Source organism: Panthera onca, chromosome A1 (genome assembly GCF_046562875.1).
Source record: "Panthera onca isolate mPanOnc1 chromosome A1, mPanOnc1 haplotype 2, whole genome shotgun sequence".
NCBI classification, from domain to species: domain Eukaryota; kingdom Metazoa; phylum Chordata; class Mammalia; order Carnivora; family Felidae; genus Panthera; species Panthera onca.
This window is the reverse complement of record NC_138339.1, coordinates 234,657,544-234,674,631: the sequence shown is the minus strand read 5'-3', so window position 1 is coordinate 234,674,631 and position 17,088 is coordinate 234,657,544. Positions and strand designations below refer to the sequence as shown.

At 39.6% G+C, this 17,088-nt stretch overlaps 1 protein-coding gene across 6 annotated transcripts in view; it reads right to left on the bottom strand.

Annotated features, from left to right (window-relative positions):
* Positions 1–17,088, bottom strand: part of LOC132680603 (phospholipid-transporting ATPase IB-like) — a 222,975-nt gene that overhangs the window by 176,612 nt on the left and 29,275 nt on the right. For 5 of the 6 annotated variants that reach the window (XM_078445640.2, XM_078445698.2, XM_078445736.2 and 2 more), the window contains exons 3-7: positions 13,369–13,468; positions 9,354–9,452; positions 8,207–8,252; positions 7,342–7,382; positions 4,653–4,726 (exon numbers count right to left, since the gene is read on the bottom strand). The exons of the other annotated variant lie outside the window; for it this stretch is intronic. In XM_078445640.2, coding sequence (XP_078301766.2) covers positions 4,653–4,726; positions 7,342–7,382; positions 8,207–8,252; positions 9,354–9,452; positions 13,369–13,468 — 360 coding nt within the window. The remainder of the gene's footprint in view (positions 1–4,652; positions 4,727–7,341; positions 7,383–8,206; positions 8,253–9,353; positions 9,453–13,368; positions 13,469–17,088) is intronic. 6 annotated transcript variants of the gene reach the window in all.

Below are 17,088 nucleotides of genomic sequence, written 5' to 3'. Positions count from 1 at the left end.
TATATGTATAAATTTTTTGCTTGTAACTTTTTCCTCCTTATTTAAAAGTCAACTGATTTCCTAATAAGAAAAAAAAAAAAAACTGTTGTGGTTACCCTTTAGAAGCAGGATCAGCCAGCCACCCACCCAAAATTTGGCTTGAGTGTCAAAACTGATGATGCCACAAACACACCAAAAGGGTGGGAAGATTATATACATGATAAGGTTTTCTGGGGAGAAGAGGGCAGACCTTTGAAGCTGATCCAGAAATGCCTTAAGAGAGCAGGTAAAGGAGACAGGCTTAGGGGTGGGGCTCTTTTGGTGGTTAGGGAGGAAGCCCTCACTCAAGCAGAGGCTTACATGATTTGAAACTCCTGCAGGTGCCAAAGGAGGGAGCACACAGGCTTTTCTGTCAGCCAGTCTAGACATGGGGCAGAAGGGGAAGAGGAAAGGAGGCTTAAAAGCTGTCAGCAAAGATCCAAAAATGGAGTCAGACTCCTTATTAAAAAATATATATACATTCCTGTGATAAACCCCATTTGATCATTACATATTACCATCTTTTATACTGTCAGGTTTCAAGATTTTATATTAAAATTAACAGCAAAATGGACTTGTCAGTTTCCTTTCTCATTCTGTATTTGGTAATTTTTATGTGTCAAGTTTATACCAGTTTCAGAAAATTAGAGGATATTCTTGGTATTTCTTTGAGGAGTTTATTAGAAAATTGGTATTTTCTCTACACTGAATGTTTGATAGAATTTGACAGTTACAGTGTCTGGTCTTGATAGTCTCTTTGTGGGAAGTTTATGTGTTTTTTTGGTTTCATTTTGTTTTGGTTTTTTACTACTTATATAATATCCTTAATGATTATAGGACCATTCAGGCTCTATATCTCTTCTAGAATAAGTTTTGGTATATTATATTTTCCTATGGGTTTATGCATTTCACTTAAATGCTAAAACAAGATCATAAAACTTTCATAAGATCCTCTCTTTAATCTCTGGTGCATTTATATCAAATTTTCAATTTTTAAACAAATACACATATTTGTGCCTTTCCTTTTCTTCCTTGATTAATCTTACCAAACTTTCATTTATTAGTCTTTTTCTAAGAAGCAAGCTTTGCCCATTTTGATCTTCTCCACTGTTTTTCTTTCATTAATTTCTACTTTTTTTTTTTTTTAATTTGAGAGAGGTGGGGAGGGACAGAGGGGGAGAGAGAAAGATAATCTTAAGCAGGCTCTATGTTCACTGCGGAGCCCAATGCAGGGCTCGATCCCATGATCCTGGGATCATGACCTGAGTCAAAATCAAGAGTTGGACACTCAATCAGCTGAGCCACCCAGGCACCCCATTAATTTCTACTCTTATCTCTATTATTTCCTTATGTTTGATTTCTTTGAGTTTATTCTTTTGTACTATAGCTATTTTCTTAGACTGGATTCTTAGCTCTTTTTTTTTTTTTTTTTTGCATTTATTTCTTTTGTAATGAAAATGTCTATAAATTTAGTTATAACACAGGAGATTTGATGCATTCTCATAAGTACTAAAATCTAAGTATTTTCCAATTTCCATTATGATTGCCTCCTTGACCCATGTTACAGGTATGTTTTATTTCCAACACATAAGGTTCCTAGTTATCTTATTATTGAATTCTAACTTAATAGCATTGTGGTCAGAGCAGGTGGCCTATGGGATACCAGTCTCTTAAAAATCTGTTGATTCTGTCTTATGACAGAATATATTGACATATATTCCTAACTGTGCTTGAAGATTGTGTATACATCACTTTTTGGTATAATACACCAAAAAGTTCTGTTCTATACATGCCATTATTTCAAGGTTGTTATTGTGCTTTTCAAGTATTCTACCTCCATATGGACTTTCTTCTCCATTTGATCAGTTCCTGAAAGCAAATATTAAAACATCACAGTATGATGTGGGGTTTGTAAATTTCTTGTAGATGTATAAGTTTCCTCTTTTCTCCATAAATTAAAACTTTTATTGTGCAATGGCTCTTTTCTTTTTCTTCAATGAGGCTTTACCTCAACGCTTTTTGCCTCAAAACCTATTTCATCTAATAGTGATACCGTCTCTTCTGGACTTCTTTTCTTTACTATTTTCTGTGTGTATTTTTTCATCCTTTGATTTTTAATCTTTGTGAGCACTTGTGTTTTGTGAATTTCTTATAAACATATAGCTGGACAATTTTATAACCTTCTCTTTTTAACTTCTTAAATCCATTTGCTTTAATTGATGATATATTTTTCTTTATTCTACTACCTGATTATGTGCATTCTGTTTCTCCCTCTTTTTGCCTCTTTTTTCTATTCTTTTAGTTACCTTTGAGGGCTTTTTCCTTCTGCTCAAATAATCTTTCCCCTTGATATGGCTGGAAGTTATATCCTCTATGTCTAATCTTTTAGATATTAAAGTAAATTTTTACACAAATAATCCAGAATTTAAGGTTTCTAGCCAATTGGTATTTTCATCCTCATTCTGAACAATACAAACACAATTCTGATTATCACACTCACAATGACTCTGATGTTTCCTATTATTTACTTCTAGCTTCAGATCCAGGAAACCCAGTGAATCCAAGGGATGGACTTCCAACAATTCTGAAAACCTGTCAGCCATTATCTTTTGGACTGTTGCCTTTTCTTTTCTCTGTTTTATCTCCTTCTAATTAATTAGAGGTTTTTTTCTTTATTTTCCATGATGACATTAAATTCTCTTCTTAAAATCTTTTCAACCCACAGGCCAGGTGAATTCAGAGATCATATGTGCATGAGTCAGCTTGAATTCTCACAGGGAATGTCTCCCCTCCCCTCTGTGCCAAAGTCAAGGCAAGCACATTTCTCTATTGCCCCCTACAGCATGGCAGGTTTTACTTTTCATTCTACCTAAACTAAGATTGTAATTCTCAACTTTATGCAAGAATCCCCTACCCAGTTCTCCACATAGGGGTGTCCCCTGGGCTTTATCCCTGTCTCTTGTACTCACTAAGCTTAACAAAATGGACGCTTATGGTCTTCATGGTTTGGCAGAAACCCTTGGGGGAAAAGCCTATATTGGCACACGATTACCTTCCAAGATTCTTAGGAAGATTCTTCCAAGATTCTCAGTTCATTCTTGGCTTCAATCTGGTTTTCTTACTTTTATGCCCAATCAAATAAGCACTGGGGTGTGTGTGTGTGTGTGTGTGTGTGTGTGTGTGTGTGTGTGTGTGTGTGTGTGTGTGTGTGTGTGTGCGCGCGCGCGCGCGCGCGCACGAATGCGCAGGTGCATGCATGTGCGTGCACATATGTGTGTATCTGAATTGTTTAGCAGGGGTAGGGTGAAAACTTAGAAAATATAATCTATAAAAATGCCAGAAAAAAGTCCAAGAATAATGATTTTTGTCCCCCCCCCCCTTACTTCTCTCCTACTCCAAAAAAAATACTGTTTTCTATATAAGTAGTACTTTTTTGAGAGAAAGGAAGAGGTAAAGAAAGTCACACAAACAAATAATGTAGAGGTTATAAAAACAAAACACTTTATGGTACATCTCTGGCTCCTATGTCAACCCCATAACCCTAACCAAACCCAAAAGAGAAACACATCAGCAACAGTAAGTTCCTCTGTCCGGTGGGTTAACGCAACCATGACAAAAGAACAAAGTGCATCTGGTAGGAAAAAGAGCTAATGTTGGAATTACTGCTTTTCAAGAAGCTTGGACAATAGCTCTAGAACAAATCTGCTTCTCTTCCCAAGAAATCTCTCTATGCTGCAGAGTGACGTGTGTCTAGATGGCTAGGAACTTTTTTTTTTTTACCTTGAGATGATTATGACTTATCTAGGGAACCAGTTTACCCAACATGTCAAGTGCAGCTGTGTTCATGACTATAGCCACTCTTACCCACAGATGCCCTAGACTATGTTCTCCTTACAGAGAACAAGAAGGAGGAAACCCAGGAGGGACAACACAGAAGCATGAGGAAGGTGGTCAGACACCACCTGATGGGAAGGAAATACCCATTGCAGGGAGTCTCTGTGTAAGTTTCCTCTAAAACAGCCAGTGAATAAAGCAATGAAGTTCTACAAAGAGACCAGAGACTGTGTTTTTAAATTTGGGTCTCACATGAACCCACTTAATGGTACCAAAAAAATCACTTACTCTCTGTGCAAGTCACTTTGTTTATAGAATGGGAACATCTCAGAATTGCCGTAAGATTAAAATAAGACAGGTATAAATTTTTCGAATTTTTGCTGAACGTCTGTAGAAATTATAGAAGGGATGGAATTAATCTAATAATTAGGAAAGAAGAAAATATGCCCAGGGAAATTAAAGAAAAAGATAATAAAAGTATAGAATAGCAGTCAGCAAACTACGGCCCACAGGCCTAATGCAAGCCCTGCCTCTTTTTATAAATAAAGTTTTTTTGGAACACGGCCGCACCTATTTGTTTACATGTTGCCTATGGCTATTTCTGATGCCACAACAGAGACTGCATGGCCCCCAAAGCTGAGAATATTTACTCTGAGTCCTTTCACAGTAAAACTTTGCAGGTACTAGTCTATACTATAGAGAGATGGATGGAGAAAGGGGTGAGTAGGGTAGGCCTTTGTTTTCCTTAAAATTTCTCATTCAGAATAAAAGTTCCTTAAATGCACACCAACGTGACTAACCTGGAAGAAATCAGAACCATGTCTGCAGGAAGGAATTGTCCATTTGAGGCCTTCACAATGTCACCCACCTTGACCTTTTAAACCGGGAAAGAAACAACCGAAGCATAAATTCTAAAAGCACAGATAGAGGCAAAACATGTCAAATATTCTTAAGAAAAATTCTGATACGAAAATCCTGAAGCCATGCTAAGAAACTTCGGCTACATTAGAACAATTTTAGTTTTTCAGGGATTCATTCCTCTAAAGTAGTTGCTCTTAACCAGAGTCTCTTTTGCCCTCCCCCTCCACCAGGGACCTTTGGCGATGTCTGGAGACATTTTTGGTTGTCACGATGTTGGGGTTTTAGGGGGTCGTGCTATTGGCATCAAGTGCCCGGAGGCCGGGGATACTGCGAAACATTCGACAATGCACAGGACAGCCCCTACAGCAAATAATTTTCTGGCCCAAAATGTAAGCTCTGCCAAGGCTGAGAAATCCAAACAGGCCTACTGGTACTAGTATTCTTCCCATGATACGCTGTTCATACACCATCACGCTGTAACTGCTTGCCTAATGATGTGTTTTTCTCTGCTGGTCTGTGAACTTTATGTGGAACAGGGAATGAATGAGTGAATGAATGAATGAACAAATAAATAAATATTTGTTGGCTGAATGTATAAATGAATTCCAACTTGTAAGTAAGAGAGAGATGTAAATACTAGGAACAATACAGAAGGAAAACAATATGAGTTCTTGATGCTTTCTTCTTGTGTACTTTTTGTTTGACAAACCCCTTGAGCATTTATTTCCACTGTGCTAAGTATTGAGGACATTAGTCTTAAAAGTGGCAGGCCCTTCCTGGGCAGCTAGAAAAGCAGAGGGGCAGAGGGCAAAATTCTCTCATAAACCAATTTCTAGAACTATGTTGGAAAAAATAATAGTGATATCTTCTGAAGAGGAAGAGAAAAGGAGACTCTATTTTCCTTTTTATGGCATGATCACACAGATCATGTCTACCTTCACTAATTGGGCAAAGGTTAATTAAATACTTCCATATCAAAGTGAAGAGAGAACCTTAAAAGTTGCATGTGTCTACAAAGGCAGAGAACACGTGCAACAGCAGGGGAGAAAAATAGATTGACAAATAAACATTCACAGCTTACATATTACATAAAAATTCACAATGCAGTGAACAATAAATTTGTAACTTACATAAACGACTAATTTACAATAAGATCTAACAATGGCTAGACTGAGACAAGTTGAAACTTTGTAATTAGATTTCCGCCCCGCCCCCCCGAAACAACAGTGACCCCGAAAATTATGCATTCATGGAACTGACAGCAGGCAGTCATTCCCCTAAGGGTGGTCATGTCTTACAAGCTCTCTTTCTGTTTTGCCCACAGTACCTCCAAACCAACTCCCTTTTCCTTTTGTAAGCCCCTGACATTTAGAGTGCTCCATTTGATTGTACAGGTATAAAAGGAGTCAGACAGATAACAATTCCTGGGCCTTGGCTCTAGCTATTTGACTTGCTTTTCCAGTGGAAGGCACTGGGGGTAAATTAAAAGTCAATCATGCAGTCACCTCTGCTCTGAGAGAAGCACCCCGCCCACCCGCTGGAGCCTCACTCCTTTCCTCTTGTCATTCTCCCCTGACATTCTGCCATCAGGAATGGAGTGGATCTGTCAGTGGCTTTGTTCTCTTCATCTCAATGAGAGGAGCAAAATGCAATCATGACTGTTTTATCTCTCTTAGGGAAAGAAATACTGATACCTAGAAATCAAAACATTCTTATAATTAGCCTTCAAAGGAATTTTACACTGGTCAGCAATTAATTCCTATTATTTTTAAGTTTATTTATTTTGGGAGAGAGAGAGAGACAGCACGCACAGGTGCAAGCCAGGGAGGGGCAGAGAGAGAGAGAGGGAAAGACAGAATCTCAAGCAGGCACCTCACTGTCAGCACAGAGCCTGACCTGGGGTTGGATCTCACGAACCATGAGATCATGACCTGAGCGAAATCAAGAGTCAGATGCTTAACCAACTGAGCCACCCAGGCGCCTCAGCAATTAATTATTGATGAGGACAGAGTCGGTATCTAGCCCCAGTATGCCTTTTATTTATATCCCAAGGAAAATATATTCACGAAAACATCCCCTGAGGTAGTCTCCACATAAAGGCTGCCTTCTACCCTGAGCAACAGTCTGTGAAGCATCATCTTTAGATATTCCAGGAAATGACACAGAAGTAACCCAGAGGCGCATTAGGAAGCATGTAGATTGCACCCACTTAGACTTCAATTCAAATCCTAGTTTCACCACTTGTGGGCTATGTGACCTTGAGCAAAATATACTTAATTCTCTTTGATCCTCTACTTCCTTCATCATGTTTCATAGATAAAAATCTGTAACTTTAAATATGGTAGGCGCCAGGAACGCCTGTGTGGCTCAGTCAGTTAAGCGTCTGACTTCGGCTCAGGTCATGATCTCACGGTCCGTGAGTTCGAGCCCCGCGTCGGGTTCTGTGCTGACAGCTCAGAGCCTGGAGCCTGCTTCGGATTCTGTGTCTCCCTCTCTCTCTGCCCCTCCCTCACTCATGCTCTGTCTCTCTCTCCTTCAAAAATAAATAAAACATAAAAAAAAATAATAATAAATAAATATATATGGTAGGCGCTTCTTACTAAGTTAAAAGTTCAAATACGTTCTTACCTCTTTCCACATAATCACTTTCCATTCATTCTCTCTGAACACTGAAAAACATATAGCTATATATTAACTGTAACAATTATATTAGGTAAAGTCCAAAATAATAAAAGATACTTTTCCAAAAATCTAAATGTGTTTCTTTACAGGGTACTGTCTTTATTAATTTAACCTTGACATAAAGTGGAAAAATATGTAAACCTTGTTCACACACACTGCACCAAAATAGAGCAATATGTATAATGTAACATAAGTATAGACAGATGACAGGTAGAAGCTACGTTAAGTTACTTCCACTCCTGAAAAGTTCGCTGCTACATGCTAAAATACTGGCTGATAGCCCAAAAAATAACCTATATTTCTAATCAATTATCAAGATAGCACATATCAAAACTAGGACTGGGAGAGACTATGTAACACCCAGATCTTTTTTTTTTTTCTTCTAATGTTTATTTTTGAGAGGGAGAGAGAGAGGGAGACACAGACTCTGAAGCAGGTTCCAGGCTCTGAGCTGTCAGCACACAGCCCAACTCGGGGTTCAAACTCCTGAACCGTGAGATCATGACCTGAGTGGAAGTCAGACATTTAACCGACTGAGCCACCCAGGTGCCCCTCCAGATCTTTTCGATTGACGTAAGAATTGCTCATATCCCAAATATTCCAACTTCCCATCTCTTTTCTTTTCTTTTATCCTAATTAACATAATTGATGATTCTTACATATGGCAACAGTTTCCTTCTGGTTGTTGGTTTTTTGTGTCTCTATTCCTTTAAATAATAGAACGTTATGAAACACAGTATGTGTATCTATTTGGTCAATTTGGGTATTTTCTTACAGTGAGAAGAGATAAAAGCTTAGTCTAATATCTTACCTATTGTGTTCTTTGTGTTGACTAATCTGTCTGCCATATGTCGTTTCTGTTATAGAAAAAAATCCATTACATCGGAAGTTCAGAGTGAATAATTCACATTATAATACAAGTCACAGTAGGTTTAAGAAAGAACAGAGGCAGCAAACCTGTCAGTCTCTTCTTTGTTTTGCCCATATCTGACTCTCCTAAATGAGAGGTCATCTAAGGGAGGGGCTAAGTGTGGCCTCGGGAGACGGCTTGCCTTGGTTAACATCCCAGCTCAGCCTCTTACTAATGCAGGCTTCGCAGGTCACTAACCTGTCCGTGGCTCCATTTAAGTGAACACATGCAAACACACACACACATGCACGCACACGCACGCACATGCACGCACATTTTACAGGGCCTCCTACATAATGAATGCTACTGAAAATGCTAGCACATTATAGGTTGCTTTCAATGACTATATTTATAGTTAAACACATAAGTAGCAATCGTGGATTTCGCTCCAATTTAGCCCAAGGCTTTAAATCAAGTTTGAGAAATTCTTTCCTATTATAAACCAATCAAAAGACCAGCAACCAAACAGATTTTCCTGATGTCCTATCTTAATAAGATATGAAGGAATTCGGCACAAGAATATGAATAACAAATAGTTAGCAATTTTGGAAAATGAGCATGAGGATTGTGAGTGAGGAGGAAGGGGCCTCTACTGGAGTGGCCCAGCTGTCTTTATGAGGTAGGGTCAGAGCAAACAGAAAGCAATCTTAAATGTCTCTCTTCTTTTCCTTCACAGCTAAAACCTGCAGGCTCTCGTGAAATTATAGCTCTGACAAGGTTAAAGGAGAAACGAAGTCACTGCACAATTCCTGACCTCTTAGGATCTTCACCTCTGGTTGCATTATATCCCCAAAGATACTATCATAGTTCTTATGACCACTATTAAGTCCTGCTGGTTTCTCAAACACACACACACACACACACACACACACACACACACACACACTTTAAAATTTGAAACCTTAGAGTTTAATTCACATTTCACATCAACTACAGGTTTAAAGAATTATACCAGTTGCAAAACACGCAGCTAGGAAAAAGAGCAAGAAATACACCTCATGTACTCAAGGCAATAGTTTTGAGAACATTTCACTAACAGTAAACTTACATAATCTTCTACAATCTCTTTGATGCCTGAAATGGTGAGTATAATCATCAAAGGCAAGAGAGTTGTATATTTTCCCGTTGGAGACACATCTGGAATTTGCTGCGAAAACAGAGTTACACTATGAATTCTATGATAAATTTTTCTTGTATTTTGCTTAACACTAAAAGCCAGGCTACTCGTGGCATACCCAGGACATGAAAACAACACACGGTGTTAAATAAAAAGAGACTCTTAGCACATCGAAACCATCCCTCGAGCACGGTGTGAAACATTACATTATGGGAAAGCCACCAGTGCGCCTACTTAACGCTTCAGTCATATGTCACCTTCCCAAGAGAATACTGTTATTACGTTTTGAATTCAGAGGCTTGGACTGTATTCTGAAGCTGACTGTATTTGAAGCTTTCAAAACTTAATTGTCTAAGATAGCATCCTTTCCAAACAGTTAAAGCCAGAAGGTCAGTTATCTTAACTGAATCTTGCTTCTTTTTGAGGTGGAAGAGAAATTTTTTGGAGGCCTGGGAGAATAACGTTGCTTGGGTACAAATTACCTGTGGAGAGGGCTCTGGGGCTATGCCCCACTGTTTAAAGATAGGAGAAATAAAGTGACAAGCAGACTGGCAGTTTTCTGATGGACGCAAGGGTAGATGAGGTTGTAAAGGAGATCCTTTAACAGATTTAGAACAGCTCTCAGGCCTGTATTTCTAGACTTGGGTCTAGAGAGTGGATACTCTCTATGCTGCCTTATTTCCTGCTTGTTATTTCTTTGTGCAGCCAAAGAGTATCTATTCTGAAGCGCTCAATAATTCTTGTGGTTACTTTAAAAGCAGTCAGATACAGAGGAAGAAAGGGAGAGGTTCTAGGATCGCTGAGGCTATCAATGAAACCTGCCATCCAAAGAACTTGCCTCTGCCTGACTTCTCCATCTCTCTGCAGTGCACCCCAAGCCCGTCATGTTGCTCCCAGGCCCCCCTCTCTCTTTTCCTCAGTTAAAGCCTCACCGGAGCTGGTCACTTCACTGTAGCTCCTGACTGTCACTGCCTTCTCACTACAGTCCAAGCTTCTGAATGTAGCTCACAAAGCTTCTCATTACCTGGCCTCGGCCAACATCTTGAGCTTCTTCTCTACACTCCAGACAAAATTTTTACCATTTCCAGAACATTTCACATGCTAGAGAAAATTTTAACACTTTAAATGTTCACAATGCAAAACATATAAGACCTTCTTGGAGAAAAGTCTACCTCTTTCCCTCCCCCACTGGGTCCCTGGTTCTCACAAAAGGCGACCAGTGTTTCCAGTTGCTGTGCCTTTGCTCACACGGTCTTCTGTGCCCCAAAGGTCTTCTCTTCTTCCACTGACCTCTACTTACTGTTAAGCTCCTCATTCTCTAGTCTTTGGCTCAAATGTCTTCTTTTTCAGTACCTTTTCCTGAACCACTCGCCCTCAAGCCCAGAGTAGGCTGTGTTCCCCTAGCACTTTATAAATATTTCTTACAGCACTTGTATGTTAAGACTACCCGCTCTCCAAAGGGAGAACTACGTCTGACAATTCACCCTTGAATTATTAATTTCATGCCCAGGTTTTGGTACACACTATGTGATCTCTATAAATTTGTGCTAATGCCAATCTTCTGTTTAAGGTCAATTCAACAGATTCATTAAATTCTTATCTCAAAGCTTGGCTGTTTTGAAGGCACTGTTTCTTTTCTTTTTTTCTTTCTTTCAACGTTTTTATTCATTTTTGAGAGACAGAGACAAGGCGTGAGTGGGAGAGGGGCAGAGAGAGAGGAAGACACAGAATCTGAAGCAGGCTCCAGGCTCTGAGCTGTCAGCACAGAGCCAAATGCAGGGCTCAAACTTACCAACTGTGAGATCATGATCTGAGCTGAAGTGGGACAGCTAACCTACTAGCCACCCAGGTGCCCCTTGAAGGCACAGTTTCTATTCTCAAGGAATTTGCAGTTTGCCAGGACAAATAAAACCAATTATAATGTATAGCACAGATTACTGCTACAGAAGATAAGGAAGGGAGAAATTAGCATGGGACATGGCATTTAGTGGAGTTTGGAGGAGGATGGTTTTGAGTTATGCCTTTAAGAGAATGGGTAGGGTGTAGCCAGATGAGTGCCTTCTGGGTTAGAGAATAGAATGAACCAAGGTCTAAAGAGAGGAAGAAAACTGAAGAATTGTGAGGAGACTTGCCTCTTAGATTGTGTTGGGTTGTAGGGTTCATGACAAAAACAAGGTTGAAGAAACAGGAATAAACCAGATTATGGAAGGCCTTGAATTTAAGTGTTTTGAAAAGATGTCATTCCTAAAAGAAAACACAGAGGGAAAACTTCCAGACGTTGGTCTTGGCAAAGATTTCTTGGATATGACGCCAAAAGCACAGGCAACAAAAAAGCAAAAACAGACAAGTGGGACTACATCAAACTAAAATTCTTCTGCGCAACAAGGGGAACCATCAAAAAAATGCAAAGGCAGACTACAAAATAGGAGAAAATATTTGAAAACCCTCCATCTGGTAAGGATATAGAAGGAACTCCAAATCAACAGGAAAAAAAAAAATAATAATCCAATCACAATGGGCAAAAGACTTGAACAGACATTTCTCCAAAGACAACCTACAAATGGCCAAGAGGTACATGAAAAGGTGCTCAATGTCACTAGTCACCAGGCAAATGAAATTCACAACCACAATGAGGTATCACCTCACACATGTTAGGATGGCTATTAATTAAACACAGAAAATAACAAGTGTTTGTGAGGATGTGAAAAAATTGGAATCCTTGTATGCTTCTGTTGGGAATATAAAATGGTGCTGCTGTTACAGAAAATAATATGGAACTTATTCAAAGAAATTAAAATAGAACTACCATATGCTTCAGCCATCCCACTTCTGGGTATTTATCCAAAAGTTGAAACCAGGATCTTGGAGAGATAGCAGCACTCCCACATTCAGCGCAGAATTATTCACAATAGCCAAGATATGGGAACAACCTCAATGTCTGTCGATGGATAAGTGGATAAAGAAAATGTGGCATCTATACAATGGAATATTATTCAGATTTTAAAAAGAAGGAAATTCTGGGACACCTGGGTGGCTCAGTTGGTTAAGCAGCCAACTTCGGCTCAGGTCATGATCTCGCGGTTTGTGAGTTCAAGCCCCGCATTGGGCTCTGCTAACAGCTCGGAGCCTGGAGCCTGCTTTGAATTCTGTGTCTCCCTCTTTCTCTGCCCCTCCCCTGCTCACGCTCTGTGTCTTTCTGTCTCTCAATAATAAATAAATGTTAAAAAAAATTATGAAAAGAACGAAGTTCTGCCACATGTAACAACGTGGATGAATCTTGAAGGCATTATAATGAAGTAAGCTATAGAAAGACAAATACTGCATGAATCCACTTATGTGAGATATCTAATGTAGTCAGATTCATGGAGTCAGAGTAAAATGGTGGTGTCAGGGTCTAGAGAGAGGGAGAGATAAGGAGTTGTTATTCAATGAGCATAAAGTCTAAGTTATGCAAGATTAAGAAGTCCTAGAAATCTGCTGTACAACAGATGTCTATGGTTAACACTGGTATATCATACACTTAAAATTGTTAAGGGGGTAGATCTCACATTAAGTGTTCTTACTGAAATATTAAAAAAAGAAAAGAAAATTAGCCATTTCAAACTAGCATTTGGACTTTCTTTAAACTCTTTCTTTTAATATAATGAAATTATCCTCTCATGGAGGTGGCATACATTATAAAAGTTAGTCCAATAATATCTCATTAATGATCTAAATCAGGAAGAACTGTGGGCCAGTTCATCTATTGGGCATCAACACGTTTTTCATCCCCCAAATGAGAATTTCCAAGTCTTACTGAGTAACTTAAATATTGTAAGAAGAGAGTTCTCTTCTTGCCGTGTTTCAATTTATTCTGTACGTTCAATTTTTATTTCAGCTAAATGAGCTTTTTACATTTTTCTTTTTTAAAAAAAGCATAATCCAGTAATGTGTTCAGGAATATTACCTGCAATATAGTAATGAACAGGAAGAAAGCATTAGCAGCTTTGCTAAACTGCAGATACAGATATCGAGGGAGGAATGACCATATGCTGTACTTGGCTGTGCTGTAGGCAAAAAGAAAATTACCACTGTCAGTTCACACTCTGAACTCTAAAAACACCAAAGGAAAACCCAGAAGTGGATAAAATATTATTATAAAACACTGACTCTTTTCTGAAGATTTTTTTGTCGTTTTTGAACACTCATTGTTACCTGAAAACAATGTCAGGACAAAGAAAGAATTTTCTCCATCTCAGGAACTAAGAACTACGAATACAATAGACAAGCAAGATGTATTCCACATTTTCTAATGGCCTGTAATTCTTATAACAGAACTTCTAATCAGCATCTGTCTTATAGTTCAAGGATAACAAGAGCCAGCAATGTTTCTCCCTTCTCTCCCTCCCAGGAGCTTTATCATTAAAAGCTATCTTAAACCCATCTACCCCCAAAGGCCTAGGCCATGTCATGGACAAAGAAAACCATCACGGGTGTGTTTCTTTTTTTCTAATGAATCTACTACATTTAAACATCAGAAAGGGGCGCCTGGGTAGCTCAGTCAGTTAAGCCTCTGACTCTTGATTTCAGCTCAGGTCATGATCTCACAGTTCCTGAGATCAAGCACGGCGTAATGCTCTGCACTGACAGTGTGGAGCCTGCTTGAAATTCTCTCTTTCCCTCTCTCTCTCTCTCTCTGCCTCTCCTCTGTTTTCATTCTCTCTCTCTCTCTCTCTCTCTCCCCCCGCCCTGCTTTCTCTCTCTCTCTCAAAATAAATAAATAAACTTTTAAAAATAACCGGAAAGACCAGGAGTTTGGGGAAGATGGCAGAACAGGAGAAACCTGAATCCACCTCGTCCCACAAACACACAGAGATAACAGCTCCATCACATAGAAAAGGCCACACCAAAAAGGGCAGGAAAGGCAGAGCTGCATTTGGGAACCAAATCCCCAGCACAACTAGCCGCAAATGGGAGAGATAGCACAAGTTCCAAAAAGCAAAAGGATGTGACCCCACACAGGGCACCCCCAGCCCTGGGGACCCACACTGATGAGTCCCCATAAAATCTGGCTTGAAGGCCAGTGGGGCTTCAATCCAAAAACTTTAAAATTCATCAGGCTTAACTGTGGGAGAGCCAGAGAGCGAGGGAAAGCTGAGTCCCTGCCCTTAAAGGGCCAGCATACTAAACAATCCAGCCCAAGGCCCAATACAGAAGCAGCAGTTTGAAAAGCACATGGGGTATACATGAAGATTTACTGACTAATCTTAAAACATGTGCCTGGAGGGGCAGGAATCTGCATGAGATTTTTCCAGGAACAAGAGTGCTGGCAGAAGCCATTTCTCTTTCCTTCCCCCAGGCTAGATAGCCAGATGCTTGTGGGAGCCAGCAACACTCTTCATCCACCTTTCTAGCATCAGGTGCCCCAGCCCAGCATTCCCCTGTGGACCCTCCACATCCGGCCTGCCTGATTCTTCAACAGGCATCCCAGCAAAGCAGCTGCTGCCCAACAGACCCTGCAGGCAGCTCCCACAGGGACCAGCACCGCTCCAAAGGGACTCCTGCCCTGAAGAGAGGGAGACATAACCCCATATAACAACACGCCCACAGTTTCTGCAGCCAGGCGTCTTGGCTGGCTCTGCAGAAAGCAAGCCCTGCCCTAGGGTGCATGTGCAGCTATGGCAGAAAGGCCAACTGCAGACAGGTTGGCTGACTGCTGGCCCTGCCCACCAACAAGCCCACAGTAGCCGCAGACATGCCTCTCCACAGTGCAGGGAGCAAACCCTGTCCAGGGCACCAACAGAAGAAAAAATGGGTCATTGCAGCTGTCTGAACTAAGAATAACTGAGGCCCAGCTATAAGTGGAGGGTGCAAGACAGCCCACACAGGAGACACCCCGGAGGATGTTGTCCTGGGGACCAACGGAGATTGCACTATAGGCACCACTCCTATTAAAGACCGCTACATTCAAGTCCAGGAGATGTAGCCAACCTGCCTAATACACAGAAATAGACACAGAGTTACAAAATCAGGAGACAGAAGAATATGTCACAAATGAAAGAACAAGACAAAATCATAGGAAAAGACCAAAATGAAACAAAAATAATATGCTTGATAAAAAAATCAAAGTAATGGTCCTAAAGATACTCAGAGAACTTGAGAGAAGAGTGGATGAACTCAGTGAGAACTTCAAAAAAGAGACAGAAAATGTGAAAAACCAGTGAAAGCTGAAGAATTCTGTAACAGAAATTAAAAATACAGTAGAGGAAACCACAAGCAGATTACAGGATGCAGAAGAACAGATTAGTGATCAGGAAGATAGGGTAATGGAAATCAACCCAGCTGAACAGCAAAAAGAAAAACCAATAATAAAAAATGGAAATAGGTTACGGGAACTCTGCGACATCATCAATAACATTCAAATATAGAGATTTCAGAAAAAGAAGAGAAAAAGAAGGGGGCAAAAAACTTATTTGAAGAAATAATAGCTGAAAACTTCTCTAATCTGGGGAAGGAAACAGACACCCAGATACAGAATGCAGAGAGAGTCCCTAACCAGATGAACCCAGGGACGTCCATACCAAGACATATAATCATTAAAATGGCAAAAAAGTAACGATAGAGAATTTTTTAAAAAGCAAGAGACAAGCAGAGAGTTACATAAGAAGAAAACCCCATAAATCTATCATGTGATTTTTCAGCAGAAACTACAGGCCAAAGGGGGTAGCATGATAGATTCAAAGTGCCAAAAGAAAAAAAAAAACCAAAAACCTACAACTAAGAATATTCTATCCAACAAGTTTACCATTCAGAATAGAAAAAGAGATAAGGAATTTCCCAGACAAACAAAAGTTGAAGGAGTTCATCACCACTAAACCAACCTTACAAGAAATGTTTACGGAAATTCTTTAAATGGAAAGAAAAGGTCATAATAAGAAGAAAATTATAAGAGGAAAAATTTTCATAGATAAAAGCAAACATATAGTAAAGGTGGTAAATAACTCACTTATACATGAGTATGACAGCTAAAAGACAAAGGCAGTAAAATCAGTTATCTACAGAAAATTGGTTAAGAGATATACAAAATAAAATGATGTCAAATATGACATTATATACATAAAACATAGAGGGGGTGTAAAAATGTACAAATATAAAAATATAAAATGTACAAATATAAAAATAGCAAAAAAATGCTTTTATTTTGTTTTTAATTTTAATGTTTGTTTATTTTTGAGAGGGAGACAAAGACAGAGACAAAGCTCAAGCAGGGGAGGGGCCGAGAGAGAGAGAGAGAGAGAGAGAGAGAGATACAGAATCTAAAGCAGGATCCAGGCTCTGAGCTGTCAGCACAGAGCCCAACGTGGGGCTCAAACCCACAAGCTGTGAGATCATGACCTTAATTGAAGTCAGATGCCTAACCAACTGAGCCACCCAGGCACCCCCAAATTTAGTGCTTTTAGAATGTGTTTGAACTTAAGTAACTATGAACATAGACTACAACATACATAAGATGTCATATATTTGATCCTGGTGGTGACCACAGATCAAAAACCTACAACAGATACATAACCAATAAAGAGAAGGAAATCCAAGTATAACACTAAGGAAAGCCATCAAACCACAAGGAAGGAGAGCAAGAAAAGAATAAAGGAACAGAGAACAACTACAACACCAACCAGAAACAACA